The sequence below is a fragment of the Leucopleurus acutus genome, assembly GCF_964270905.1.
Source record: "Leucopleurus acutus genome assembly, chromosome: 10".
NCBI lineage: Eukaryota > Metazoa > Chordata > Mammalia > Artiodactyla > Delphinidae > Leucopleurus > Leucopleurus acutus.
In genome coordinates this window covers 36,075,957-36,103,140 of record NC_139153.1, presented here as the reverse complement: position 1 = coordinate 36,103,140, position 27,184 = coordinate 36,075,957, and the positions used below count along the sequence as shown (strand labels likewise).

The 27,184-nt window shown below is 54.6% G+C and overlaps 1 protein-coding gene and 1 pseudogene across 2 annotated transcripts; one reads left to right on the top strand and one right to left on the bottom strand.

The window, feature by feature from the left end:
• TKT (transketolase) lies at positions 1-26,969 on the bottom strand. Its single transcript, XM_082848245.1, has 14 exons — positions 26,795-26,969; positions 17,420-17,537; positions 16,487-16,600; positions 15,587-15,684; positions 11,148-11,339; positions 9,163-9,281; positions 7,495-7,688; positions 6,586-6,750; positions 5,268-5,424; positions 3,296-3,426; positions 2,607-2,690; positions 2,406-2,499; positions 979-1,101; positions 1-275 (listed from the first exon to the last, which is right to left on the bottom strand). Exons 1-14 carry the CDS (start codon positions 26,899-26,901, stop codon positions 100-102), a joined length of 1,872 nt encoding a protein of 623 aa, XP_082704371.1. The 5' UTR covers positions 26,902-26,969; the 3' UTR covers positions 1-99.
• On the top strand, positions 3,590-3,988 carry LOC309966895 (dihydrofolate reductase-like; annotated as a pseudogene). The gene has a single exon. The product of its transcript is annotated as a dihydrofolate reductase-like (transcript).
• Positions 26,970-27,184: the final 215 nt, after the last annotated feature.

Sequence of the window (27,184 nt, the reverse complement as noted above, 5' to 3'; positions counted from 1 at the left end):
ACATATATTTATGACTCCTCTCGGTACATCTTTGAGCACCTCTGCCGGGATCTCAGGAATGTGTAGAACTCACTCCCACGCTGTACCCCACACCCCCCACTAGGACTTGGTGACCAGGCCCCGCACGGCTTGCGCGATGGCGTCCTTGTCAATGCCGAACATCTTGAGCAGCTCTGTTGGTTTCCCGCTTCTTGGCACATGGCTGACAGCCAGGCGAGTGACAGTGACGCCAGGCTCGCCCATTACTGCAGAGGCCACTGCCTCACCTATGCCACCTGGACAAAGGAAAGGAGGTGAGTCAGGTGATGCAGCCTCAGGTGAGCAGTGGGCGGGTCCCCAGAGCCCCTAGCTGCCCCCCCCCCGGGCCCTGAATCAGTCTGAGTTTATTCCCTTTCCCAAGGATGGGGGGATGGCATATATACCAACCACCGTGCCCTATGCCTGTAGCCAGAGCAGACATCACCAATCACAGTACTTATTTTTTTCATAAGCCCAAATATGGCCTCTGAATCATATTTAACACCATCCTCTGGGCAGCTGTCATCAACCGACATCTGCACTTGATCTCAGGATCTAAGCCCGTCTATTCCCCTGGGGCCTGCTTTGGAGGAGAGAGTGGTGTGTATTTGTAGAGGATGGCTTTGTGAAAAACTCATTAAAGCCAGAAATTTGTGTCGCTTTCCCGGTTTGATTCTGCACAACAGCCTTAACTTTCAGGTACTTCAGGGACATGACCACTGTGTGCTCTTAGCACGGCTGGAACCCTCTCGGGCTTCCTGGGTCAGGCAGGGATCCAAGGAGCCATTCCAGCCATTGAGTTCAAGGGTCCCCAGGCCAAGCCTGAGGTCTGTTAAGAGGCCAAGTCCCAGCTGCTCTGGGTTTCCTGGGCCGCAGCTACCCTCCTGGGGCTGGGATAAAGGAGGATGTCCAGCCCTATGCCCCCAGCCCTCCCAACCTGTGTGTCTCTGGCTCTCTCACCTTCATAGTAGTGGTCCTCCACGGTGACGATCCTGCCCTTGGTAGCACGGGCACTGTCGAGAATGAGCTTCTTGTCCAGGGGCTTGATGGTGAAAGGGTCCAACACGCGAATGTTGATCTTCTCTGTGAGGGGAGGAGAAGCGGGGCGGGCTGAGGGGAAGGAGCTGGGCACCACGGGTCTGCCCTTTGGGGGCCCCTTTGATGGGCATCCTGCGAGGGGGCCTGTCACACAGCTGCCCACCCCCGATGGCTCGGCCACCTCCTCTGTTGATCTGTGATGCCCGTGTCCTCCACACCCACCCCTCCACCTTGGAGCCTCCCTGGCCTGACAGGAGCAGCAGGTCTCAGGCAGGAAGAGGAGCGCCTCCTCTCTCCCCTCACGCCCTGGGCTGCAGTATCTTGGCCTTTGGACCGACTGTCAGGGAAAGCCAGAGGGATGGCTGCCTCCAGGGGTCCGCCCTGAGGTAAAGTGAGGGCATGTGGGGTGGTGGGGAGGGGAGCTGTGGCTACAGGCAGGACAGTGTCAGGTCAGGAGGATGGGTCAACCCTCTCCCTGGATCTCCAGCCCATCTTGCTCCTGCTCTGGCCCTCCCCCCAGTTCCTCAGAGCTCTGTTCCTTCTGCCTGGGCCTCTTCGATACCCTCTTTGCTTATCAGTTCCTACTCACATCTGAGGTCATTTTCTTTTCTTTTTTTAAATTTATTTATTTTTGGCTGCATTGGGTCTTCGTTGCTACGCGCGGGCTTTCTCTAGTCGCCGTGGCTTGTCTTGTTGCAGAGCACAGGCTCTAGGCGCGTGGGCTTCAGTAGTTGTGGCACGTGGGCTCAGTAGTTGTGACTCCCAGGCTCTAGAGCGCAGGCTCGGTAGTTGTGGCGCATGGGCTTAGTTGCTCCGCGGCATGTGGGATCTTCCTGCACCAGGGCCTGAACCATGTCCCCTGCACTGGCAGGTGGATTCTTAACCACTGCGCCACCAGGGAAGCCCTGAGGTCATTTTCCTAAGGACACCCATGTCCACCCTCTCCTGGGTGCTCAGCACGGCTGAAATCTGCTGTGATTCTACTGCAGGGGAGGCTACTGCCTGTCTTCCCTACAGCTAACACTTGTGAGCTCGCAATGATAATAATAATGCCAGGTCATGCTTATTAAATCCTCAGGACAGCCCCGTGGGGAAGGTGATAGTACCTCCATCATGGATGGGGAAACGAGGAACAACGATGCTGAATAACAGACTTAATTAGCAGCCAGCTAAGTAGATTCAGGCTCCAGGGCCTCTGATCTGGCCACCATGCTGGGCACACAGTGAGTGCTCCAAGCCTGGCTTTTAGTAATATTCTCATCATTTAATTCGACGAGATTTTTCTTCACCCAAGACCGGGTCTGCAGTTAGCACCCCATCTAAGACTTTGTGGGTCCCACCCTCCTTACCTTTCTTTAGCAGGTCAGCAGCAGCCAAGGCCTCATGCAGGGTCACCCCAGCCCCGATCACAGTCACCTGGTCGTCCCTGCTCTTCAGGACCACCTGGGGGCAACATGGGGGCCAGTGAGGCTCAGAGTCTGGTAGACTGGGGTGGGTCCCGACCTCAGGCTCTCTCTGTGGGGTCTCACTGGGGCATAAACCACACTGACCTTGGCCTGTCCGATTTGGAAATCCTCGTTGTTGTTGTAGATGATGGCGTTTTCTGGGCGGCTGGTCCGGATGAAGCAGATGCCCTGGAATGAAACAGAATAACTGAGGATTTCAGGACACAGGACTTCCAACCTTGAGGACTGGAGTCTTTCCTCTGCAGCACGTGCCTCTCCAAATATTCCTCCTGCGTGACAGCCAGCCCCAAGCCCCAGATGGAGGATAACTTCTCCATCAGGTAGACTGGCCTCCAAGGACTGCACCCCCCCGCCGCCCCCCGCCCCAGAGTGCTGTGGCTCGCCCCCTGCCCTCAGAGGGATGAGAGCCATGTGAGACATTCCAGTCAATGGCAGCGTGGCTCTGGTTCAGGACTCAGTTCATTCCGTCTTGGAGAATTCAACTCAGGGAGGGCAGACAGGCATCAACTGCTGGATTGGCAGGGGCTGCCAGGATGCTCAGTGGTGAAAGAGAGCAGTGATCAATTAGCAATGTCTGCCACGCAGCAGGAAGGGTGGTGTGTATTTCATTTTTCCTGGTCTAACTCCTCCAAGCCACACCACCAGTGCAAGGTCAGGAGACACCACTCTGGGGCAGCAAATGATCAGCTCTGGGCCTGCATACTGGCCTCCCTTCCCGTCCCTTTAGGGAAGTGCTAGCTGCCAGCTGAAGAAAGAACAGTTAAGTGACCTACCTTTCTATTGGCTGCTAATTCCACTGCCTTCTCCGTAGACACCCCATCGCTTGGGTAAAAGACGGTTGACATGGGGACAGACCGAAACATAGCCAGATCTTCCAGGGCCATCTGGGAGGGCCCATCTTCCCCTGGGGTGTGGGAAAGGATATGCTGAAGTAAGACCTCATGCGTGGAATGGAATCCTGGCCCCAAACCCTGTTTCAGAAGTCCGGGGACAGAATTTCGCGCCAAGCTGGCGGGCTATCCCCGGCAGTGTGACGTGCTAGCTCGGAAGTGTTTTCTGCCACCGTCATGGTTCGTCTGCTAAACTGCATTGTCGCTGTGTCCCAGAACATGGGCATCGGCAAGAATGGGGACCTGCCCTGGCCCCTGCTCAGGTAAACAGAATTTGGTGATTATGGGTGGGAAAACCTGGTTCTCCATTCCAGAGAAGAATCGACCTTTAAAAGTACAGAATTAATATAGTTCTCAGTAGAGAACTCATGGAACCTCCACAGGGAGCTCATTTTCTTGCTAAAAGTCTGGATGATGCCTTAAAATTTATTGAGCAACCAGAATTAACAAATAAAGTGGACGGGGTTTGGATAGTGGGAGGCAGTTCCGTTTATAAGATATCCAGGTGTTCCTTCTGATGTCCAGGAGGAGAAAGGCATTAAGTACAAATGTGAAATATATAAAAAGAACAATTAATGTGAAAGTGATTTCTGATCTATTTAAAGCCTCCTCCTCCCCGCCCCCCAAAAAATTATGTATTTTTTGTTGTGGAGACTGTTGTTGACTTTAGGTCTATGGATAATTATTTCTAAGCAAAGTACTTTTTTTTTTTAAGCAAAGTACTTTTATTCCCCATTAATCTTAACTAGACTGTATCAGATACCATTTGTGAAACATTTCTTGCTGTAACTGCCTGAATGCCCATCAAGAGTCAAGAATAGGTGACCAGCACGTGCCTAGGGTAGAATATCTACCAAGACAGCCCAAAGTGGCAGAGTCCCCTGGCAGCATGAGTTGAAACCAGAGCCTATAGAGCTAGGAGCTAGGCAGATGGGTCCAAAGGTCAGAAATAGATTATAAACAGAAGAGTTAGCATTCAGTTATTAAAATTACATCAAAAGAGGGACTGTGAATTACTTTATATCACACTTTTGAAAAAAATTCTGTTCACTCAGACTAGGAGTCAGTAAGTTGAAAACTCCAGGATACTCCACAGAGATAGTAAAGAGGCAGGTACGAGACTACCTTTTCGGTGGTTAAAGGAGAAGGTCTGAGACCTTAAAAAACTTTGTTTCTGATCTTCAATGAGATTGCATGGGATGCTACAATGATAGAATAAGAATTGGCTGCTCTTTACGAAAAAGAATAACCTCATATCAAGCATAATGGCTAAAATTAAAAATTCAAAGAGGTGAAAATTGAGAATGAATATTGCTAGAAACCAAAATTAGTAAGTTAGAAACTAAACTTCAAAGAATTAAAAAATGAAAATTAAAACATGTTTTACCCATCACTTTAGCAAAGATTTAGATTAAGTATCCAAAAAAAAAAATTAGCATTTTCTGCCTTATAAATTGGTACAACCTTTTTAGAGTGTAAGTTAGCAATATCAATTAAAATTCAAAGTATTCTGGGTTTGGACCCAGAACTTCCACTTCTAGAAATTAATCCTGAACAAAGAAATGGACCCAAGAGTATTTCTTGCAACTTTCTTTTTCAAACTTGGAAACAGCCCAAATGTTGATTAATAAGAAAAAACTAACCAATATGTCTATAGAATGTAACATCTGCAGCAGTTAAAAAGAATGAAGTACTGACAGAAAACGCCAAAAATTGCTAAGTAAAAGAAGCAAATTGTGTAAAGTACTCAAAATGTTTAATAAATGTTCATGTGTGGGAAAAAGCAAACAAATAAAATAAAATAAAAAGAACTCCGGGGACGTCACAGGTGTGACACCCGGCCGCAGCTCCTTACCGATGGACACGCCGCAGTGGGAGCCGCAGAGGTTGATGTTGCTCTCGGAGATGGCTGCCATGCGAATCTGGTCAAAGGCCCGCGTAAAGAAGGCTGCAAAGGTGCTGCAGAAGGGCACCGTCCTGTCACGTGTGGCACAGCCCACGGCGATGCTCACCTGGGGGCAGAGTGGGTGGTGTCAGCCCAGAGGAGGGAGAGGGTGGTCAGGGGGGCCAGGACCCCCAGGGCCACCTCTTGGGAGGTGAGGGTTCCGTCATCCTAGTAACTGTTAATTCTCCTCCTCCCATGCAAGTGATCCTGTGCGCCCACGGACTCCACAGTCTGTTTCCAAACTCCTTCAACTTGAAATCGTAATTTCACAAGTTCTCTTAAAATCACTCTCCTGGGGAACACTTTTCTAGCAAGAAAAGCCTTTCACAGAGCAGGCCAGTAAGCTTGAGCATGGATGGTCCATCCTTCCCAGGCCTCTGCAAGTCTCCTCCACCATCTCCCTGCCACCCCAAGGCCTCTGCAGAGACCAGCCCTCGCAAGCCCTCTGTATGCCCAGAGGCCCCAGGCCCCATATGCTGGCCCAGAAGCACTGAGTGCAGGCACTGGTTCTAAATTGGCATCGCCTCCACAGCTCCGAAACCCACCAGCTGACAGGAGCCCTCCTTCCCCAGCCCCCCAACCCCCAGCCCTGGCCCCTCCAGCTGCCAAGGCTGGAAGCCAGAGACAACTTCAGGTTCAGGTGGAGGAAGAACTCTGGATGCAGCAGAGTCAGGTGGTCTCCAGGGGGAGGAAGCTCCCAGTTCCTAGAAGCCTGCAGGCCAGGCTGGGCTCCTCGGCCAGGATATTTTGAAAAACAGGACAAAACACTGTTCCTTATTTAACAACCACAGATCCTGACAAGGAGCTGTTAACCCAACTGTGTGCATGACAGGGGTCCACAAAGTTCTCTCATCTCTGTATTCCACAGGGTAGCAAGGGCCAAAGCCTTGTGCATAAAAGGGCCCAGCAGACTTTGGCTGCTAGTTCCAGCCTCCTGGCTGTGCCTGCCCTTCCACCTGGAGGGCCCTTTACCCCCAGAGAAAGCCCCTCCACCACAACGACTGGCCTGCGTGCAGCATCCCCTGCTCAGCTCCCCCGTGTGCACTCACCCAGCCCTTGGGTGTCACAACACCCCTCCCCCACCAGTTACTTGAGGTCAAGGGTCAATGCTGGGTCCTAGCTGTTTCTAGGGCCTAGCAGGCACCTGGCACTGCCAAACACGGCTGCTCAAGGGAACAGGAGGGGTTCAGCCCTGCCCCTGCACCCCTCAGACCCCAGCTGCACCCACCATGTTCTGCTCAGCAATGTAGCACTCGATGAATTGGTCTGGGTGCTCCTTTTTGAAGAGTTCTGAGAAGGTGGAATTCTTGGTGTCCCCGTCCAGGGCGATGATGCGGTCGCTGGCGTGGCCCAGCTTGGCCAGGGCCTGCCCATAGGCCTTGCGGGTGGCTATCTGTAGGGAGGAGAGTGGGAAGGCTGAGCACCTCGGGGGGGCATGTGGCCTGGAGCCCAGCTCAGCCTCTGGGCCATAGCTTCCACCAGGGAGGAAAAGGGTAAAACAGCAGAAAAAGGAAGCCCAGCAGCATACGGCCCTATGGAAACTTCTGTAAGGGTGCCAATAAGAACTTAAAACGATGAATGTCTTGGGTGCAGCCTCTTGTCTCCAGCCCGGCTATGAACCATCTGAGCTGGAAAAGATGTCCTAACAACCCCATTTCCCCAGCCCTGTGAAAGAGACCTGTGAACGCGCCCCACTCTGCACGAGAATACACTGAGGGCCTGGGAGTCAGAAAGCCTGACTCAGGTGGCACTGATGGGTCCACAAGGGGGAGTGCCCAGAGCCGGGCAGGCCTGCCCTTTGCCTTTGCCTGGCCAGAAGTGGGGGAGTCCTGAGCGCAGGCCAAGGCCATGATGGACCAGGGCTGGGGAGGGGACTCAGAAGCTGTCAGCTTTGATCCCAGTAGCTTGCTGTGTGACTATGGGCAAATCCCTTGCCCTCTCTGAGCCTCTCTGCATGTAAATAATTCCAGAGCTGGCTGGCCCCATGAAAGAACTGGCAGGAGCAACATCTCAGGGTTCCTCCTCACCCAGAACTAATCTAATCTCTCTTCTCTTTCCCAGCCCCAGCCCTGGGGAACCAGAGAACCGCTGCCACCCTAGCCCAACCAGTCCAGAAAAGTGAGGCCCAACTGGGTACCTTGTCCCCAACTTTGTAGCTGGGTGGGGTGGGCATTCTGATGTTGGTAATGTCCACCGAGGGGGTGTCCTCCTGCGGGGGTTTCGCCAGGATCTTCTTTTTGCTCTGGATCTGGCTGAAGATTTCCTGGATGATCTGATCAGCCATGTTTTTGGGGAGGGGCTTCCCATGCCAAGACTCCTTATCTTCTATCCCTATGGGTACAACGTAGGAGGGCAGAGGGACAGGTAAGGTGAAAGCTCCCAGAGGGCCAGGAAGCTGCTCGAGGGGGCCTAACCCTCCACACGTCAAGGGCAGGCCACCATGGGGGTCAGGGAAGGAGGACCATGGTGACCAGCACTCAACTGCAGGCCCCTGTTGAGTAGCAGCCCAGTCCCCCAGGAGCTCCCAGTGGGGAGGGGGCATGTGTGGTAGATGAATGTTGCTGGCATGCCACCCCATCCCATTCCCCTTGCATCACCTCCCCACCCCAAGCCTGCACAGCGTGGGGTCTGCTGTAGAAATCACACTCAGTTTGTTGCATAGGTTGGGAGAGGAAGCCGAGGCCTAGGGCGGGGGGAGCACCGCCAAGGTCACCTATGCATCAGTGAGCAGCAGACAGGGCTCTGTAAGCCCCCAGGTGTAACCCCTGTGTGGGGGGGCATCTTGCCGTGTGGGGACCAGGGAGACTTAATAACCCTCTCCTCTAAGGTCACCTCAGATGTCACCACAGCCTGGAGAAAGCCAAGGACTAACCCTCCCAAGCAGCCCCCAGGAGTTGAGGTTTCCAGATCCCACGTGGTGGTAACACCTGAGGAGTCAGCATCAGTGGCACTGAGGCCATGACTGTATCCCAGAGTCCTCTCCCAGAAGGTTCCAGAGCTGTGCACTTCTTCCCAGATACCAGTGAATATCCTCATTTACCTCAAGTCCACACAGGCAGAGGGGGACGTGACCCCTGGTGGGCAGGGGGAGAGCCGGACACATGGCAGTGAAGCCAGCCCAGAGCCTGCAGTTAGCCCTTTTAGTGCCAGACTCCCTGTATCCCTGGGCAAGTCCCTGGCCACTTCTAGCCCCATCTTCCCATCGTCACAATGGGCAAGGGCCATCCCAGCCCCAAGCAAGGGTCTGGAGCCCGTGCCTAGGTGCTAGGGAGGGGCTTATGTCTGCACGGCTCTCAGGCCAGGCACAGGAACCATCTTCCAGACGCTCCTGGGCTGCCCACCTGCACAGGCCTCTGGAATCACTTTTCCATTGCATGAGGGGTACCCTGCTTGCCTCCTAGGGAAGAATCTAGGTCTCCCCAGGATTCCTGGGGCTCCCTGCATCAGCCCTTCGGCTCAGGGCAGACAGCTGGAGCTGTCAAGGTCGCTCTGCAGATGCCAGGCAGGGAGTGTCCTCTCTCCTTACCCACAGTCCTTCCCAAGTCCTCCGTCTCCTCCTGCCTACACATGACCCCCAGTCGAGACCAGCCAAACCAGGCTCTAAATCCCAGCTCAGCCACGCTGCCCAGCAAGTCTCCTGCTCCCCCTTCCCTGGACTGGGTGCACTCTGCTGCGGAAGCAAGCGGCTGGCTCAACCCCAGGCACGGGCTCTCAGAGGCATATGCCTCCTAAACCACCCCCTCTTCAGTCAGCCGCAGGGCCCAGTCCCGGGGTGGTGGGTGGGAGGGGACTCGAGCATACAGACCTGTGATGCCTCGACCCTTGAAGGTCTTGGCAATGATGACCGTTGGCTGGTTCTTGACCTGCCCGAAGGCCTTGCACAGCTCCTCCACGCTGTGTCCATCTACGATGATGGCGTGCCAGCTGGGGACAGAAAGAGGGCGTGAGGGGCGAGGGCCCTGAGAAGGGCCCTGGGGAAAGGCCCTGCCCTCGCTGCACTGCACGGCTGCGATCTGGAAAAGAGCTGGAGGAGCTGGGGCGCCTCAAACCTGCCGGATTCCGATTTGCGTTTAATTTTCTCTTTTCACATTGTTTTACTTCCTCTTGTTTGCCTTTGAACAGATTTTCCTCCTCTCTCCTAAGTAATGCAAAGCCTAGTTACTTATTGTCTTTCATTCCTGAGCTATTCATTTCCTACTGAAAGCTGCTTTTAGGACAATGCAGTGGGTTTGGAAGCTACTGCTAGAGTTTTGATGAATTTTTATTTAAGGGACACATCCGATCACTCCATAGATGGTGGACGTGGTGCCAGAAACTTGTATAAAATGAGTCATGTTGTCAAACATCCAGAGGAAGGAGCCCTTCTCTTTCAGGCAATCCCTTTTGGGACACTTTTTGGCAGATTAATAGTAACAGAAGTAGCAGCTCACACTTACTGAGTGCCCACTCTATGTAGGCACGGGGCTGAGCACATATTAACCCACTTAAACCTGTTGTTGGGCTTCCCTGGTGGCGCAGTGGTTAAGAATCCGCCTGCCAATGCAGGGGACACGGGTTTGCGCCCTGGTCCTGGAAGATCCCACATGCCGCGGAGCAGCTAAGCCCATGTGCCACAACTGCTGAGCCTGCGAGCCACAACTACTGAAGCCCGCGTGCCTAGAGCCCGTGCTCCCAACAGGAGAAGCCACCGCAATGAGAAGCCCGCGCACCGCAACCAAGAGTAGCCCCCCGCTTGATGCAAGTAGAGAAAACCCATGCGCAGCAACGAACACCCAACGTAGCCAAACATAAATAAATAAATTTAAAAAAAAGAATAAAAGCAAATTATTAAAAACAAACAAAAACCTGTTGTTGTCCCCATTTTATAGACATGTAAACTGACATACTGAAGGTGGAGTAATCTGCCCAAGGCCGCAAAGCAAGTTAAGTGAGGAAGCCAGGACTTAAGGAATCTGGCTTCGTAGCCACAAGGTTATGGACACAGACCCAAGGATGCTGCCGGGGTTATACTCCAAGTCCCCAGCCCGATGTGGCCTTGAGGAGGTCTGTCCCTGAGGCATGTTGTGGCTGTTTCTTCCCCTGTCCAACAGAGGATCTTTCTTCTCTTCATTTTCTCCCTCTGTAAGGTCACTCAGAAATAACAGCCCTGTGTCTGCTGTGTGATCAGGTACTGCAACTCCAACTCGACTTTCCCTGGTCATCGGCTCATCTATGAAGGGTGGCCTTGAAGGCCCTGGGCCCTCAGAGCCCAATTGCAGAACTTGTATTTGGGGTAGGGGAGGTACATCAAGGTGAGGCCCTCTCTGGCTGACACCCGCCCAGATGGACCTCCCTGCTTTGTAACACGTGACTCTGAATTCACAACCATCCAAGGCCCATGGGGGAAATCTGGAAATCCTATCTCCCGTTTCCCTATGAGAGGCCTGATCCTCCTCCTGTCACAGGAGGTAACCAGTGGCCTGACGTACTGAGCGAGCCTGGTCCACACCGTGCACCTCCTGCCTCCTCACCCAAGAACAAGGTGAGGATGTGTGAGATCACGTTATGTGGAAGCTCTGAGAGCCATCACACCACCCAACGTGCAAATAAAGGAACTTGCTCAGAGCTGGGCCTCAGCCCACAGATCCATGGCACTGGCCAGGGCGGCCACATGCCCTGTGAGTCAGACCCTGAAGGGAGACCTTCTTTTGATGGGGCTTAACCTCTGGCTTCAGCCCCTGCATCTGCAAAGCTTTTGGCACAGAGGTATCCTTTGCTATGAGGGTGCTCAGGCCACAGCCTCGTACGTACCCGAAGGACTCGCAGCGCTTCTGGTAGACGTCCATCTGATGCTGCAGCGGGGTGGGGTCGCTCTGGCCCAGGCGGTTGATGTCAAGAATGGCGACAAGGTTGTCCAGCTTGTAGATGGCCGCAAAGGCCATGGCCTCCCACACGGAGCCCTCTGACAGCTCCCCATCTCCCAGCAGGCAGTAGACACGGTAGCTGTGGGGGGGTGGGGGTGGGGGGGTTAGAGACCGGCCCCCCTGCCTGGCCCACGTGCCCGTGGCCTTTCCCTCTGGGACGTGCAACAGCTGTGTCCACCCCAAGTCCACACCCAGTGAGGAAGGGGCTGTGAAGGAAGCTGTCAGGAGCTCCAGAAAGTAGTACCAGCTGCCAAGAAACAGCTTCAGACAGCAGTGTGGAGTGGTTAGGGCATGAAGAAAATGGTGAGGTTCGCAGGGGCTGACTATCACGCTGGGCGGGAGGGCCTTGAGCCGCCCGCTGCCGGAGCGCACCCACTTCTCTCCACCCCACCGTGAACCAGGACTGCTGGGGGAGCCCTGGGACTCACTAAGTGGGCCAGAGAGACAGAGCACCTTTCTGCTCAGAGGAGCTGGGCCAGGGAGGCCATCTGTGATGCACCCTAGAGGGAGGCTTCAGGTGAAGATGAGCACGCACGAGGGGGCTTGAAGGCCGGGATCACGGTGTCGGCAGGTGCCTCGAAGGATGGTCTCCTCCCAAACTTCTGGGGCTGGTTCTTACCCAAGACTAGAGCTGGGCCTAGGCTTTCTCCACCCCAGGGGCTATCTCCTGCCCTCAAAACAGGCAGCCATGATTGTTCCAGAGGCAGTGTGACACCGTAAAAAGAGCAATAAAGTTGCGATAAATTACCCAGAAACAGAACCTTCCCTGGCTGGGGAGGGTGGAGCCAAGGGGTGAGGCTGGAGGCAGGGAGACCAGTTCAGGGACCTTGACCCCAACCCCCAACCCCCCAACTCTGCTTAGCACTGAGTAACCCTCTCAAAGAAGGTAAGTGCAGTTGTTATTCCCAAGAAAACATACAGACAAGGAAACAGGCTCAAAGGTCAAGGCATCTGCCTGAAGATCATGCAGTTGGGGAGCAGCTGAGCGGGGATTCAAACACAGGCCTGACTGCCCAGCCCAGACTGTCCACTCCTTGCTGACTAGGATCGCACACGGGGGAGGGGCAGCAGGATGCCGAGACCCCCTTTCCCCCGCCCAGCGTCCAGATGCGTGACCCCAGGGAGCGAGGCTGGTGCCTGGATGGCTCCGAGGGATGCAGCCGCCCTGCTGCTGAGTGGGTTGGGCCTCCAGGCCTCCCTGCTGCAGGGCCAAGGCAGGGGGAGCTGAAGAGAGGCAGGGACGGCTGTGGTGCTGCCAGCATGACTCAGCACCCCTGCAGGCCTCCAGGTCAGGGAGGGCTCCTGCACCCTCGCCTTGCCACGCCAGGCCCGTACCTTCGCTTCTGCGGCCTCCAGCAGGCCAGGCCACTGGTTCCCCCACAAGGAGCAGAAGGTCCCACTCACAGAGGCTTATCTTAAGCTGGGTCTTGCAGGCTGCAAGGGGGGGCCCAAAGACACTGCAGGAGTGGGGTCTGGCACAGCAGCTCCCGAAAATGACCAGCCTGATGGGGCTAAGCCAGAGAAACCTGTAGGGAACTCGACTTCCCCAAAAAGGGATTCCAGGGAAGCAGACTGGCTGCCTTCCCAACCCCACACCCACTTCCAAGGAACCTGAACTGGGGCCAAGCGTGGAGTTCCAGCATAGCCTCAGACTCAAGTCAGGAAGGCGGTGTGGGGAGACACTGGGGGTGCTTGTGAACAGGAAAGGGGGCCCTGCAGAAGCCAGGGCTAACCCTGAGGCCGCATATTTCCTGAAGCTGTTAGATTCAGGGTAGGGCTACAAATGCCCACAGTCCTGAATTACCATGAAGAGAAGAGACCCTAACGAGAGGGCCAACATTTGCTGCAGGAGTTGGGAAACCACCTCAAATATCCAACAACAGATGACGGTCTAAACGTGTTACAGCATCCCCATAAAACAGAATAGTATCCAGTCATTAAACCTAGCTCTTGGACTTCCCTGGTGGCACAGTGGTTAAGAATCCGCCTGCCAATGCAGGGAAAACGGGTTCCAGCCCTGGTCCGGGAAGATCCCACATACCGCGGAGCAACTGAGCCCGTGCACCACAACTATTGAGCCTGCACTCTAGAGCCGGGAAACCACAACTACTGAGCCCGTGTGCCATAACTACTGAGCCCGAGTGCCACGACTACTGAAGCCCACGCACCTAGAGCGCGTGCTCTGCAACAAGAGAAGCCACCGCAATGAGAAGCCCGCGCACCGCAACAAAGAGTAGTTTCCACTCGCCGCAACTAGAGAAAAGCCCACGCACAGCAATGAAGACCCAACACAGCCAAAACTAAAAATAAAATAAAAAAAACAAACACTAGCTCTTGACAGGGTGTGAGAAAGTGTTCAGATTTTTCTAAAAAGCATTGGGTAAAATTGTATAAATACTAGGATTATAAATCCATTAAGTTTTTTCTCACAATAACATGGAGGAAATAGGATACACTGTTAAGTGAGACTGAAATGGGGGAGAGGTGGTTAAGAATAAGGAAGAAGTTTGTTTCTTTTTTTTTTTTTTTGGCCACACCTCGCAGTATGCAGGATCTTCATTCCCCGACCAGGGAGTGAACGCATGCCCCCTGCAGTGGAAGCTCAGTCTTAACTACTGGACCGCCAGGGAAGTCCCTCGTTTCTTTTTAATGCATTCCTGTATTTTAGATTAGTATGTATTTTATAATAAAAAAATTATTTAAAAGAGAAATGGGGAATTCCCTGGAGGTCCAGTGGTTAGGACTCGGTGCTCTTGCTGCCGGGGCCCCAGGCTCGATCCCTGGTTGGGGAACTAAGATCCCATAAGCCATGTAGTGCAACCAAAAAAAAAAAAGAAAAGAGAAATGGAACAGACCCAATTGGATGTGTGCTCCCTGGCTGATGGCTGGACAGACCTGACTGGAGGCTGGATCCAGGACCTCTGGCAGCTGGCGCAGCCTGGTAATTCCCTTAACCCCTCAGCCTTAGCCAACCCTGGCCACTGAGAACCCAGCTAAACGCTATCTCCCTACACTGGCTTTTCCCATTATGTTAGGGTCAGGAAACGACCCTTCACAAGGAATTATTTCAAGCAACTGTAGAGAATAATTAACTCACAGCTCTGGTTCTGTGCCAAATAAAATACTCTTAAACACACATCCCATTCTTTGTGACTTTCTTCACTGCATGGTGAATCACTTCTGGGTGTAGCTGAGCCTGGCCCCAGAGCCCAGCCCGGGAGGCTATGCCGTCAGGTAACACTGGCCTGAGTCTGGAAGGCCTCGCAGCCCCAGCCCACCTCCTGGACAGCTGTCTCAGGAGCTTGCCCTGCACACAGCAGGCGCTCACTGGGGTGGAGCATCCAGTCAGGCTCCCTGCAGCCACCTGCCGCCTGCAGGCCAGACTCCCTCGGCCTCTCCTCTGGGAAGCTTCCCGCGCACAGGGCTCCCCGAGCCTGCTGTGCTTCCCTCAGGCCCCTCAGAGCAGCCTGGGGACCCTGAATATGGACTCCAGATGCACACCCTGGGTTCACATCCTGCCTCCACCATAAGGCAAACACCTTACCTCGGTCTCCCCACCTGTGAGAGGGGCAGCTGTACGCACCTTATCACCTCATCAAGGTGAAACCCTATAAAGCACAGAGCACAGGGCCCTAAACGGTAAAGGAGTGAAGAAACCGCTCGGACAGCCTGCAGCCGACACGCCTCCCCTCCGCAGCAGACGCCTGTCTGCAGGCCACGGCGGACGGCCTTGCAGCTGAAACCTGCCTCGAGGGGCTTCTCTCCCAAGCTGCCTGGTGCTGCAGCAGCAAACCTCTCTGACCAGGCTGCTCACCCTCCACAGGCCACTCTCTCCAGGGTTCATCTCTTCCCTGGCTGCCACGTAGGGGTCAGGGAGGCCCAGAAACACCCCCGGAACACCCCCTTTTCTCCTTTACCGAGGTAAAGGCGAGTGGCTCCGGCCTGGGTTCTCGGCACCTAGTCAGGCATCGAGAGGTGGGCCCACCTAAGACTTCCAGGGTCCAGGTGCCAGGCTTGGGGGGAACACGGGAACTCATGAGCCAAAGCGCTCTGGCCAAAGAGCATGTGGCTCTGGACGCAAGCCTGGCCCTACCGGTCACTATCCAGGGACTCTGGGCAGGTCCCTTCACTCCTCTGAGCCTATTTCCTCATCTGAAAAGGGAGCTGGTCCTGGTACCAGCCCCATGCCACACATGCACGGTTAGTTACTCAGTTCCTACTCCGCCCTGGGCAGGCAAGGAGGTGCCTGGGGCCAGTGAGTAAAGCTGGGCCACCAGGACCCCTCCCCAAACCATCGTGGGTGGGGATGGGGAGTGGGAGTGTTACCTGGCTTTGTCCAAGTATTTGCCGGTGTAGGCCATCCCGCAAGCGGCCCCGAGGCCTTGGCCCAGGGAGCCCGTGGCCACGTCGGTGAAAGCTTGTTTCTGTCATGACAGAGGGCTACAGTTACCACAGGCAATGTTTCCCAGAAGTGCCTCCCAGGATTCTAGCCCTGTGGCCTTGGGAGCCTCGAAGCCACACCCCACCCATACCCGGGGTGCAGGCAGGTCTGCAGAAGGCAGAGTGTGACTTCTCATTATTCCCCTACAGCAGTAATTGTGGGTGTGGTTCAAATACCAGCTCGGCCCATAGGGAGCTGTGTGACCTCAGGCCACAGACTGAATCTCTTTGGGCCTTGGTTCCTTCACCTGTAAACAGAGCCCACATTATTCACCTCACACAGTGGCTGAGAGAATTCAAGACAAAACTGAAGTATTTGGCCCTAGTGGGTGCCCAGATGGGGCGTCACAGTTTCCATGGTAACCCCATGAACTCCAAACGTTTGCAGCGGCCCGAGGAGCACACCGGGCCCCTTCCGTGGGTGTCACCAGCATCCTGCTGTGACCCCCTTAGAGAATCCCTGGTGAACCTCTTCACCCAAGCTGTGTCTAAGTGGCCAGGGAGGCCCAGCAGGGAAGGGAAGCCGGTGTTTGGTGCCTGGGGAGAGGCTCTCCCTGCAGTTGACCCAGAGTGCCCTGGGCTGGGGCCTTAAAAGTCTCACCCTTCAGCACAAGCTTGGGGTAAACAGCGTGCCCCCAAACCCCTGCTTCTTCCTTCCTTTAATGCCCTCCTCTGCCCTCCAACACCCTCAGCTCCTCAGTGGGTGCCCTGCCCCCTTCCCGCATGCCTTGAGAAACAGGAAGTGGAACCAGAGGCCTGGAGAGGCTCCTGGTGGGGTGCACTTACCGGGACAGGGTGCCCGTCCAAGTCAGAGCTGATCTTCCTCAGGTTCAGCAGCTCTGCCTCGGGCAGGAAGCCGGCTTCAGCCCAGACGGCATACAGGATGGGCGCTGCGTGGCCCTGCAGGGGATGGACGGTGGGGGGATGGGTCAGATGAGGAGCTGTTCCCGCCACGCCCCGAAACCCGGGGCCTGGCCAAACCGAACCTACCGGCCTGGGTATCCCTTTCAGGAAAGGAAGCAAGTGAAGGCTACCTTCCCTCCTTTCATCCCTCTCCAGCCCAAGGCTCCCACGGCCAAGGCGGAGCAGGCCCCAGGACAGGTGCAGGGGGAGCGCAGCTGTGAGGCCCGAGGCCAAAACCCCAGCAGGCAGCCGGCCGCCCTAATCCCTGGGTTCTGGCGTGTGAGTGGACTTGGACAGACTTCTAAGCTCTCACGCCTACCCCAAGAGACCAGAGGCCATGGAGCCAGGCCTGGGTACAGGTGGATTTCGGGGTTTCATGGCATAGTTTGTGGCTATGGTTCTCAAGCAGGGCGGCGGGGGGAGGTGGTCAGTGCGCCCCATCCCAAACCCTACTGCAGGGCATCACCACTCTTGAGGGAGCGAGCGTGGCCTGGGTACTGGCACAGCAGAGACGCGTGTAGAAAGCCACAAAGCTATACCCCCGACCTGGACTCCAGTCCTGCCTGTCAACACCAAACATGGGTGGAACACCCAGACCATTTCCATTATCCCCTACTAATTCGGTTGTTTATTCCTTAGCTTGGGGTTAAGTTTACCAGCTGGGTCAGCACAGAGCAAGACACCGAGGGAGGGGCCGGGCGGAGCAGGTGGAGAAGAGTGGTGAGGGGCTGGGTTCACACCAGGGAGGTAGGTCCCCTTCTCACCATTTCAGGGCCCACCCAGCCCCAGGTGAAGGACAGAGGGCTGGCCTCCTACCTTGGAGAGCACAAAGCGGTCGTTGTGAGGGCTCTGGGGATCCATGGCCTTGTAGCGCATGGTGTGGAAGAAGAGGACAGCCATGATCTCGGCGGCGCTGCAGCATGACGTGGGGTGGCTGTGGCCCAGGAGAGAGACAAACGCATGCATCACAGCCCTGAACCCCTGATCTACAGGGCTTATCTCACGCCCACAGACAGGGACCTGGGGGTGCAGGTCCCAAGGAGTCACGGGCTTGGCTTGTCAGAGAGCCACGTGCTCCTCCCTCCTGGGAGGGTTACATGGGGTCTCAAGGAGGCACTGCTGGCAGCATGGGGGTTGCACCCTCCCAGGGGCCAACAGTCTGGACCCTCAGAGTCACGGTAATTGAAGAATTCTGGGGCTGGACTAGAGTAAGAAAGGAGGAGGGGTCCAGGAGACTGCGGTGGCCCCTCTATGAACAGTTAGCTAAGTCCCAGTGGGACTGCCCAGGACTCTGCCCACTTGTCGGGGCAACTTGGCCTCCCAGGCCCCCAGGGGTGCTGGGCCTCCTACGGCCCTGGGCAGGGGCTAACGGATGAAGGCTCCCAGCAGCCTCCCCCCGCAGGGTTGGTAGTCTGAAAACTGGGCCTTCGGGCTCTCCAAGAGCATCACTGGGCTACTCGGCAGGCTTTTAATGGGCATTCTGAGGGCTGGTATAGCCACCAGAAACCATGTTTCTGCACAGAATTTAAAAGGCAAAGCAATCTCTTGTCTTCTACAAAGGCTACAATCCTGGAAAAAATAAAAACTCCTTCTGCCTGAGACAGGCCTGGGGCGGTGGCTCAACGGGCCTCCCTTTTTCAGGCTCTTGTTCTATTTGCTGCACAGTTATTTGAATGGCTACTGGGCAAAGGACTTAACCAGGGAACGTACAAGGATTATGTCTTAGAGATGTGACTTATTCAGGTTTCTTAGGACCCACTTGATTGATTCAGCCCCAGTGCCCAGGAGTGGAGACTGGAGTTCCCGGCAGGACAGCTGTGATTCCTGAAGCCCTCTGGTCCGCAGTTTGATTACAATGTCAGCCTCAGGGCACGTGCCTCCCAGCCGCTCCCTCCATGCAGCTCAGCCAGCTCAGCGCAGCCTTCTGCCGCTGCTCTGAGGCCCTTCACACTAAAACATGCCCACTGCCAAACCCAAGGGCACATGCACCACCTGGAGTTCAGTGGGCCTCCCTCCTCCCTGCCAGCCGGCTCCCACCACGGGTTAGGGGTGAGTCACTCCCAGAGCAGACACATTAGTAGAGAAATCCGGAACTGCCCATGCTGGTTTAGTACCCACATCCCCAGCACACAATCGTCTTATACTTAACCATTTCTACGAACTCCTGGTCATGGGGAAAGACACTAGACCTGAAAGAGGGAGGTGAGGAAATGTGAACGAGAAACCTTTCCCCGCCTGGCAGGAACCCAACTCCCTTGTCGCTAGCGCAGAATTCAGCTGGGGGACACCCCAGACAACACCAGCCAGGCTGACCTCCTGCCCTTCCCCTCCTAGGGCAGCCCCATCCCTGAGGAACCCTCTTTCAAAAGTCATGACCCTGTTAGGAGAACAGCGGGGGAAGGATGTGGGTGGAGAGCAGGCCAAACCGCTCCAAGAGAAAGAAGGCAGACACGGACGGGAGCTTGGCCCGCCCTGCCCACCTGGCGGCTCCCAGGAAGCGGCTTCAGGGAGAAAGGGCTGTGACACAAGCACTTTCTGCACATGGCGGAGGCGTGCCTGGCCCAGGCAAAGCTGACGTGGTGGGAGGGAGGTCACCCACGAAGAGACACCAGAAGTTGAAAAGTAGTTGATTTGAACCATTCCTTGCGAGACCCATGGGGGCTGAGCCTATATTTCCTCCAAAGCCTGCATCCTGGACACACTACTAGCCCTACCGTCATACCTGCCAAATAAAAACATATGGAATAAGGGATCCTTGGGGGCCAGGTGTGTGCTCCACCGCACCCCAGAGTTTTCAGGGAACTCCCTCTGAGAGGTGTCCCAGGGTGGGGATATGGGCCACTCAGGCTGTGACTTCAGCGCATGCTTCACCTCCCTGAGGCTCGGCTTCCTCACTTGTAAATGGGGTGCTGTGTGGGGATGGCAGGGGGTCCCTAAGACAATGAACTCAAAGTGCCCAGGTGACCATCGGCCACCACCATCTGCTGGAAGACCAGATGCCACACTTCTCAGGGCCTCCAACTCCTCATCTGCAGGCTGGGACCGCGACCCTCTGCGGACCACGGGGCAGGCAGGAGGGAAGAAATGAGCTGAGAATTGAGATGGGGCTCTGCAAACCGTAAACTGCTGAACACACAGGAGACAGTTGCTTTTAGGTGCAACTTACTAGAGGAACTTCAGTGTACAGAGTCTGTGGTCTGAGGGCCTGAGATTCTCCTGTAACCCCAGCCTGCCCTGGGGGGACAACTGTGGGCGGGGGCCCACCCCAAGGTGCTGTACAGGACAAACCCATGAATGTAAACTGGCAAGAGGCAGGGAGGGGTGTGGGCAAGGTGGGAGGCTGCAGGGAACTTTATCCACTAAGCAACTCTTTGTGACGCATGGGGGTTATAAGTTTGTTCCAAAACCTGTCCACTTACTCCTAATTAGTTCAATCTATGAAGGTGGTGCTGAGGCCTTACAGCTGGGCCTAGGTAAGTCTCCCAAAGGCCCCCCACCTCTGGGAGGACATTCTTCCAGATGTCCCCACCACCACCCTTCCCTTCAGCATTCACTCTGCTTGCTCACAGGTTTCCCTGCAGAAAAAGTGCAGAGAAGATCCCTCACCCCCTGGCTGGGCTCCTCTCCATTATCAACAGATAATGCTGCCAGCTGCTGGAAGATGGCCCTTCTCCCCCACTACACATGTCCTACACATGCCTCAAGGCCTCAGAAAATGAACCAGGGAGGCGAGCACTACAACAGCCTCTCCCATGCTTACAAATACGGAGAAAAATAATCTGTTATGAAGAAGAAGTAAGTCCCTGAAGGAAAAAGTAAGAAATATGAGTTGCAAACCAGCAGTTAAGGTCCAACCTAAAAAGTTAAAAAATATGGTGAGCTCAAAGACAGTAGAAAGATAAAAAATGGAAATTTATGAAATAGGAAGCAAATGTACAATTTTTAAAAATTGAAGTCAAGAGTTAGCTCTTCAAAAAAGAAAAAAAAGGGACTTCCCTGGTGGCACAGTGGTTAAGAATCTGCCTTCCAATGCAGGGGACACGGGTTCGAGCCCTGGTCCGGGAAGATCCCACATGCCACAGAGCAGCTACGCCTGTGCACCACAACTGCTGAGCCTGCGCTCAAGAGCCCGTGAGCCACAACTACTGAGCCCATGCACCCCAGAGCCCGTGCTCTGCAACAAGAGAAGCCACCGCAATGAGAACCCCGCGTACCGCAACGAAGAGTAGCCCCCGCTCGTCTCAACAAGAGAAAGCCCGCGCACAGCAACAAAGACCCAACGCAGCCAAAAAGAAATAAAGAGGATATTTAATGACAATATATTCCTATAATGGAATACTATGCAACAACCTCGACAAGATCTCACAAATACAACACGTGAACAAAGCACACTGCTGACAGATCTCTACAGCAGGGAAGACCACACTGTTTATGAATTTATACAAACGTTATAAGACTATAAGGAAAACAATAAAATGCAAAACTCAGTGTATAGTTCTTTCTGGGGGAAAGCCTCCTTCTGTGAGTAGGGAGAGACACCCAGCAGGTTCTAAAGCACTATAACGTCCTAGTTCTTAAGCCTGGAGGTAGGTACACCCAGGATAGTTATTTATAACATGTACGTCATTTGTATTCTTTTTTAGGTATGTATTAAAAAAAAATACTCAGGGGACTTCCCTGGTGGCATTCTTAACTAGTGGTTAAGAATCCGCCTGCCAATGCCGGGGACACGGGTTCGATCCCTGGTCTGGGAAGATCCCACATACCGCGGAGCGACTAAGCCTGTACGCCACAACTACTGAGCCTGTGCTCTGGAGCCTTCAAGCCACAGCTACTGAAGCCCGCGCGCCTAGAGCCCGTTCTCTGCAACAAGAGAAGCCACCACAGTGAGAAGCCCACGCACCACAACAAAGAGTAGCTCCCACTCACCGCAACCAGAGAAAGCCCGCGCGCAGCAATGAAGACCCAACCCAGTCAAAAATAAATAAATAAAATAAATAAATTTATATATTAAAAAATAAACATTAAAAAAGAAAATACTCAGGCAAGAGAATCTCACGATGCCAGGACACAAGCCATCCTTGTTCTTCCTGTTCCTAGAACCACCTGGGCTGGCTCCTGTCTGGAAAGACTGCCTCCACACCTCAGACTGTGAAGAAACAGAGCTATGCCCCACACCACTCCCTCCGAGAAGCCCTCCCTGACCTCACTATCTAAAATACCTTCTTCAAGACTTCCCTGGCGGTCCACCGGTTAAGACTCTGCGCTTCCACTGCAGTGGGCTTGTGTTTAATCCTTGGTTGGGGAACTAAGATCCCGCATACTGCGTTAAAAAAAAACCAAATAAACCTTTTTCCCCTCACTCATACTTGCCGCCAACTGACACTATGTGGCTATGTGTTGCCTGTCTATCCTAGGTGCAACTCCAGCTCCAGGAGGGCAGGGAGTTTGAGTCTTTTCACTGTTGTAGCCTCGGGCCTGAAGAGCATCTGGAACAAAGAGTGCACACATAAATGATGTATCCTGGCTCCAAGACTCTAGGGATGTCACCTCTCTGAGCCTCGGTTTCCTCAATGTAAAATGGAGACAGTAGCAGAATCTGACTGAATGAGGTAGCATTTGTGTGTAAAGAGCTTGACACAGTGCATAGGAAAACGGCAATTGCTCAGTAAATGTCAGCTCTAAAGATACCAGATACGAAGTCGAACCTCCTTCTCATTTTGAGGATGGGACCACTAAGGTCCACAGAAGGGGGAAGTACCTTGCCCAGGGTCACACAGTCTACCATCAGAAGAGCTAGGAGAAAAGCAAAATGCTAAGAGAAAGTGAAGAATGGATAAACAAAATGTAGTATATCCAAACAATGGACTATTCAGCAATAAAAGGAAATGAAGTACTAATTCATGCTACAACATGATGACCTTCCAAATATTGTGCTCAGTGAAAAAAGCCAGACCCCCAAAGACCTCATTCTGTAGGATTCCATTTATATGAAATATCCATTAGAGTTAAAAGGGGAAGTGGTAAATTCACTAAAACTTATTGTAAATCACTGTCAATATACTAAATTTACTAAAAGCCACTGGACCATACACGAAGAATGTTATGATATGAAAAGTATACCTCACTAGAGCTATGAAAGGATGATCTTTAAAAGGAAGAAGGTGCTCAGAGCCCAGCAGAGGAAATACCTGAGCAGCCACACTCCCTTAGCCAGTTGTGCAGCCCTCAGAGATGACAGCCAGGCCATGGGTGGGACTGACTTCTGAGCAAGAAGGCCAAACAGTGCAGGCCCCCGCCAGCTAGACCCACACGCTGGGGCGACCGCCAGCTCCCACCAGCCCACCCCATGGAGTGGACTTCACCTCACTGTTCAGGGCAGGAGCACAGACTCTGCCTAAGGACCCAGCGTCCAGGGCTGGTAGCTGTTGTCTGTGGCAATAAGGGAGTTCCTGACTTTGTGAGACTGGGCTCTAGTGGCAACAGGCCTCTGCCTAAAGAGGCAAAGTCAAGGGGAGTCAGAGCTGGTGGTCCAGGGGCCACAGTGTGATCAGCTCACGGGAAGACAGGAGAACATCTCAGACCCTAGCCAGGTGGCTGCACCAGGTTCCCAGCTTCAGGAAGCACTGCCCATCAGCCCTGCTGAGTTCAGAGGCAAGGAACAGGGTCACTGCGGGACAGCCGGGTGTCCTCACACAGAGTTGGGAAATGCTGCTGCTGGGGTAATCTCAACGGGCTTGCTCTTGCCTCAGTCAGGGCCAGGCTGGGGTGAAGACAGCCAGAATGGAGAAGCAGGCCCAGGCAGCAGTTTTCTGCCCAGAGAGAGCACTCAAAGCCTCTCAGAGCACCAGAGCTGGGTAGCAGGGAGGGATGTACTTCCAGCCACTTCAAGGTCACGTGAATCCCCCAGGACATGAAACCCACAACAGGAGGGGGCAGGACCCCAGAGCTTGCTCATTCTGGTCCCCCAGCCCCACCCCGGAGAAACCCAGTTCAAAAACCACCTATCTGTGAACGTCTCCTTTAGAGATGGGGAAACTGAGGCCCTGGGATGGGAAGGGTCTTTCTGACAAGGGCACAGCCAGTCGGAACACAGCCAGGGTTAGATTCGTCTCCCTGTGCCCACCAGCCAGGCCTGGCCAGACCTTACGTTCCTGAGTATCCACCCCAACACTGTGGGTCAGAGTCCCGGGGACTTCCAGGCACAGCCTGCACCGCCAGACCCGGGCCTGACTCTGATGGCGTCCTCAGATGACACTCAGCACTGTTTGGATAATGCCAGTCTAGCCCGCTTGGTGAGAACTCAGAAATCTCCACCATGAGCCTCAGCAGGAAGGGCCCCTCTGACAAGGCCATCAAGTCTTATCTTTTAAAGCCTGGATGAGCTGGACCCTTGCCACGGCTGCCACAGCTCCCCCAGCACGCGGAGGGAGGGGCAGGTGACCTGGAGAAGCTGCGGGTGTTGCCACAAGGAGCCCTCTGTGCAGGCTCTGTCCCTCAGCTCCTTGGACACAGAGGCCAGTGTCCTCACTTCCCGGGCCTGGTGACGTCCACTGTCACTTGGTCAGTGATGGCACAGGAAGGGGAAAGCTACCGAGATATCAGGACTTCACCGAATCCTGAACACCATGGCCTGGTCCTCACTGATCCAATGTCAGTCCAGCCTCCGCAGTGACCATGAAAAGACTTTGGCCTAAGTGCTGTTTCACCACCGGGGTGTAAGCTCCCCCAGAAAGGAGACAACCTGACAGGATGGTCACTTTGGCCGCGACTGCACAGAGCTGGGGCCTCAAAGCTGAGCCTTCACTTGATGGACCGCACCCATTGCTGTGAGGGAATAGCCGGCCTCAAAACCAACATCTGGAGACCTGTTCAAGTCTTCCTTTACTGTTTTTTTTGTGTGTGTGTGCACACAGAGCTCTTGGCACATGCCTTTCAAAATCTCTTGTGAAAGAGGTAGTAATAGTAATGTTACTTCCTTCTGAAAAATTAAGTTTTTTCTAAGTATTTCTTTTTTTTTTTTTTTGGCCTTGCAGCATGTTTTTTCCTAAGTATTTCTTTCCTGCACTTTTTACGCATGCTTAAAACGAACAGGAATCACTGTATCTTGCACTTTTTCTTTTTGTAAATGGACACTTTGAGTTCAGTGAGTTCCTCCCTAAGGCATTACAGTGTAAACCTGGGTGTAACTTAGTTGCCAATCCAGTATCTTTTCCCCATAGAAATCAGAGTTTAACTATCTAACAAAGACCCAGGAGACCCATTGGACACCCTCTCCCTTTGGGAGCCCCCCTCCCCCAGCTGTAAATGTTATTTCATTTCTTTCCAAGTGCCTTCAAACTGACTGAGATCCCTTATCACTGTGCCTTATCTTCCCCTTTCTAGTTTCTCTCCATTTTCTGGCCTGGTGCTGCCTGCCTGCCCAAGAAGTCTTTTTGGTTAACGGGAGCCCCTCACTGGACAGCATGGAACAGCTACCAATGACCAGCTTGGGCAAGTCACTCAACACACTAGCCTCACTTTCCTCATCTATAAAATGTGATATGACAGCATCTGTCTCATAGGGTTATTCTCAGAATCCATAAGATAATATTAGCAATAAAGGATGCTCTGTGTCACACCAGGGATACTTACTGACCACTCAGGATCCCTGTAATTGTCTACAGGTTTTATCTAGACCTGTAAGATGCTCAGAAGTGTAACACTATTTTGTGTCCCTCCAGCTAGACCGTCAGGAATCTAGCTAGAGAGCTCCTAGCATACAGCAGGGCTCAACAAGTTTCTGCAGGGCAAATGATCCCCTGAAGTGGTCAAGGGAAGGGGATCCAGTAGTACTCACCAAGCAATATAGGTGTGCAGACCTACTGTGTGCCAGGCAGGGGAGAGGGCACCAAGAGTAAGCCAGGTCCCTGCCTGGCCAAGGGGTACCCCACATGATCGGGTACCAGCCAGAAGCAAGAAGACTTGGCTGGGAAGGTTTCTGGAAACCATTCCCCACCCAGACTTCAAAGTCATTTCATGAACCCATCACATGCTGTCTGGGCAGCCTCATGCCCCACCCCAAAGGGCTGGAATCCTGAAAACCACTCAGTGTGTAGGCGCTACTACTGTTCCCGTTTTACAGAGCGGCGAAACAGGCTCTGAAGCGACTCACTAGCTGACCTTCTCAACTACCCCACCTGATGCCTCCAGCTGCAAAGTGGCCAGTTATCATTACTGTCCCTTGGAACTGGCCATCTTCAGAGAAGGCTCCTTGGGATGGGCAACAGCCTTTCTCCATCTTCTGAGCCATTAGGGCTGTCGGGAAAGAACGCTGGGGGATGGGCCTCTGACTTGAGGAAAGTGCACTTGGAGGCTGGCCCTGTATGTTCACCCCAAGGCCCTGGGGCTTGGTTCTTGGTTCTCTTAACCTTCCAAGTCTCCCCTCCTCCACCCCATCCCCTCCTCCTGCCCCCACCCCAGAGGAGATCTTAGACCTTCCCTTCACAAGGGATGCCAGGGCTCTGCATCCACGTGGCCACCTTCCTCCTCACTCTCCACTCCTGGAGTCTCAGCACCCCTGCTCCAAAGCCAAGAGTGGCAGGAATGTGACTCTGAACAGGAATGTGAGGTGGAGAGGGGGACAGGTAGTTTGAGGTAGGGACAAGGCCGGGGCCCCCAGGCTCCTCTGCAAGATGAGGGGTTAAAACAGGCGCTCTCGAGTTGGGCAGCACGGGTTCAAATTCCAGATCTCGCCGCATGCGACCTCGGGCAACTGACAAATTCGGAGCTTCAGTTTCCTCACATGTGGGTGGAACGTTACCAGTTACCAGGGAGGAAAGGGTCCTGGGGCCGCGCGTGCCGAGGGCACGGTACAGGGCTTGTCTCTCGGTGAGTGGGCACTAATGGTGGCCTTCCCGGCACGGCCGGCGAGGGGCCTCCGCAGTGCGTAGCCGCGCGTCCCCTGCGCCTTTGAGCAGCGGGGAATGAGGGGCCGAGCCGGCCTGAGGCCTGCTGGGAGCCGGGCCCCAGTGGGCGGAAGCCGGGTCGAGCGCGGGCGCGGCGGAAGGCTCCTCCGGCGCTGACCTGCGAGGCGCGCGCTCCGCCATGTGACCGCGCCCCCGGCCGCCTCCCTCGTGGTGGCACCGTGCAGCGCGACACGGAGCCGGCGTGCCCGCGGCCCCGGCGCCCTCGTCCTGCGCCCTCACTCACCCCGAGCCGGCCGCCGTGGTGGCCTGGATGGAACTGATGCGCAGGCGGTTGGCTGTGTCCTTCAGGGCCTGCAGCTTCTGCTGGTCTGGCTTATGGTAGGCCTCCATGGCGCGGCCGGGCGAACGGGCGGGCGGGGAGGCCGAGGACGCGGAGACGCAGCGCAGCGTAGCTGCCGGCAACTGCTAAGGCCGGACGCAGCGCGGGGGCGCGTTAAGAGTGCCTGGAGCCGCCCGCGGGGGCGGGGCGCCGGCATCACCCCAGGTTGCCCCGCCCCGCCCCGCCCCCGGACCAGCGGAGGCAGCCCCGCCCCAGCCCTCCGGCGCTGTTAGGAAACCGAGACCGTCGGGAGCCTGGGAGTCTCTGTACCCAGCCCGATGCTGTCCGCCCGCC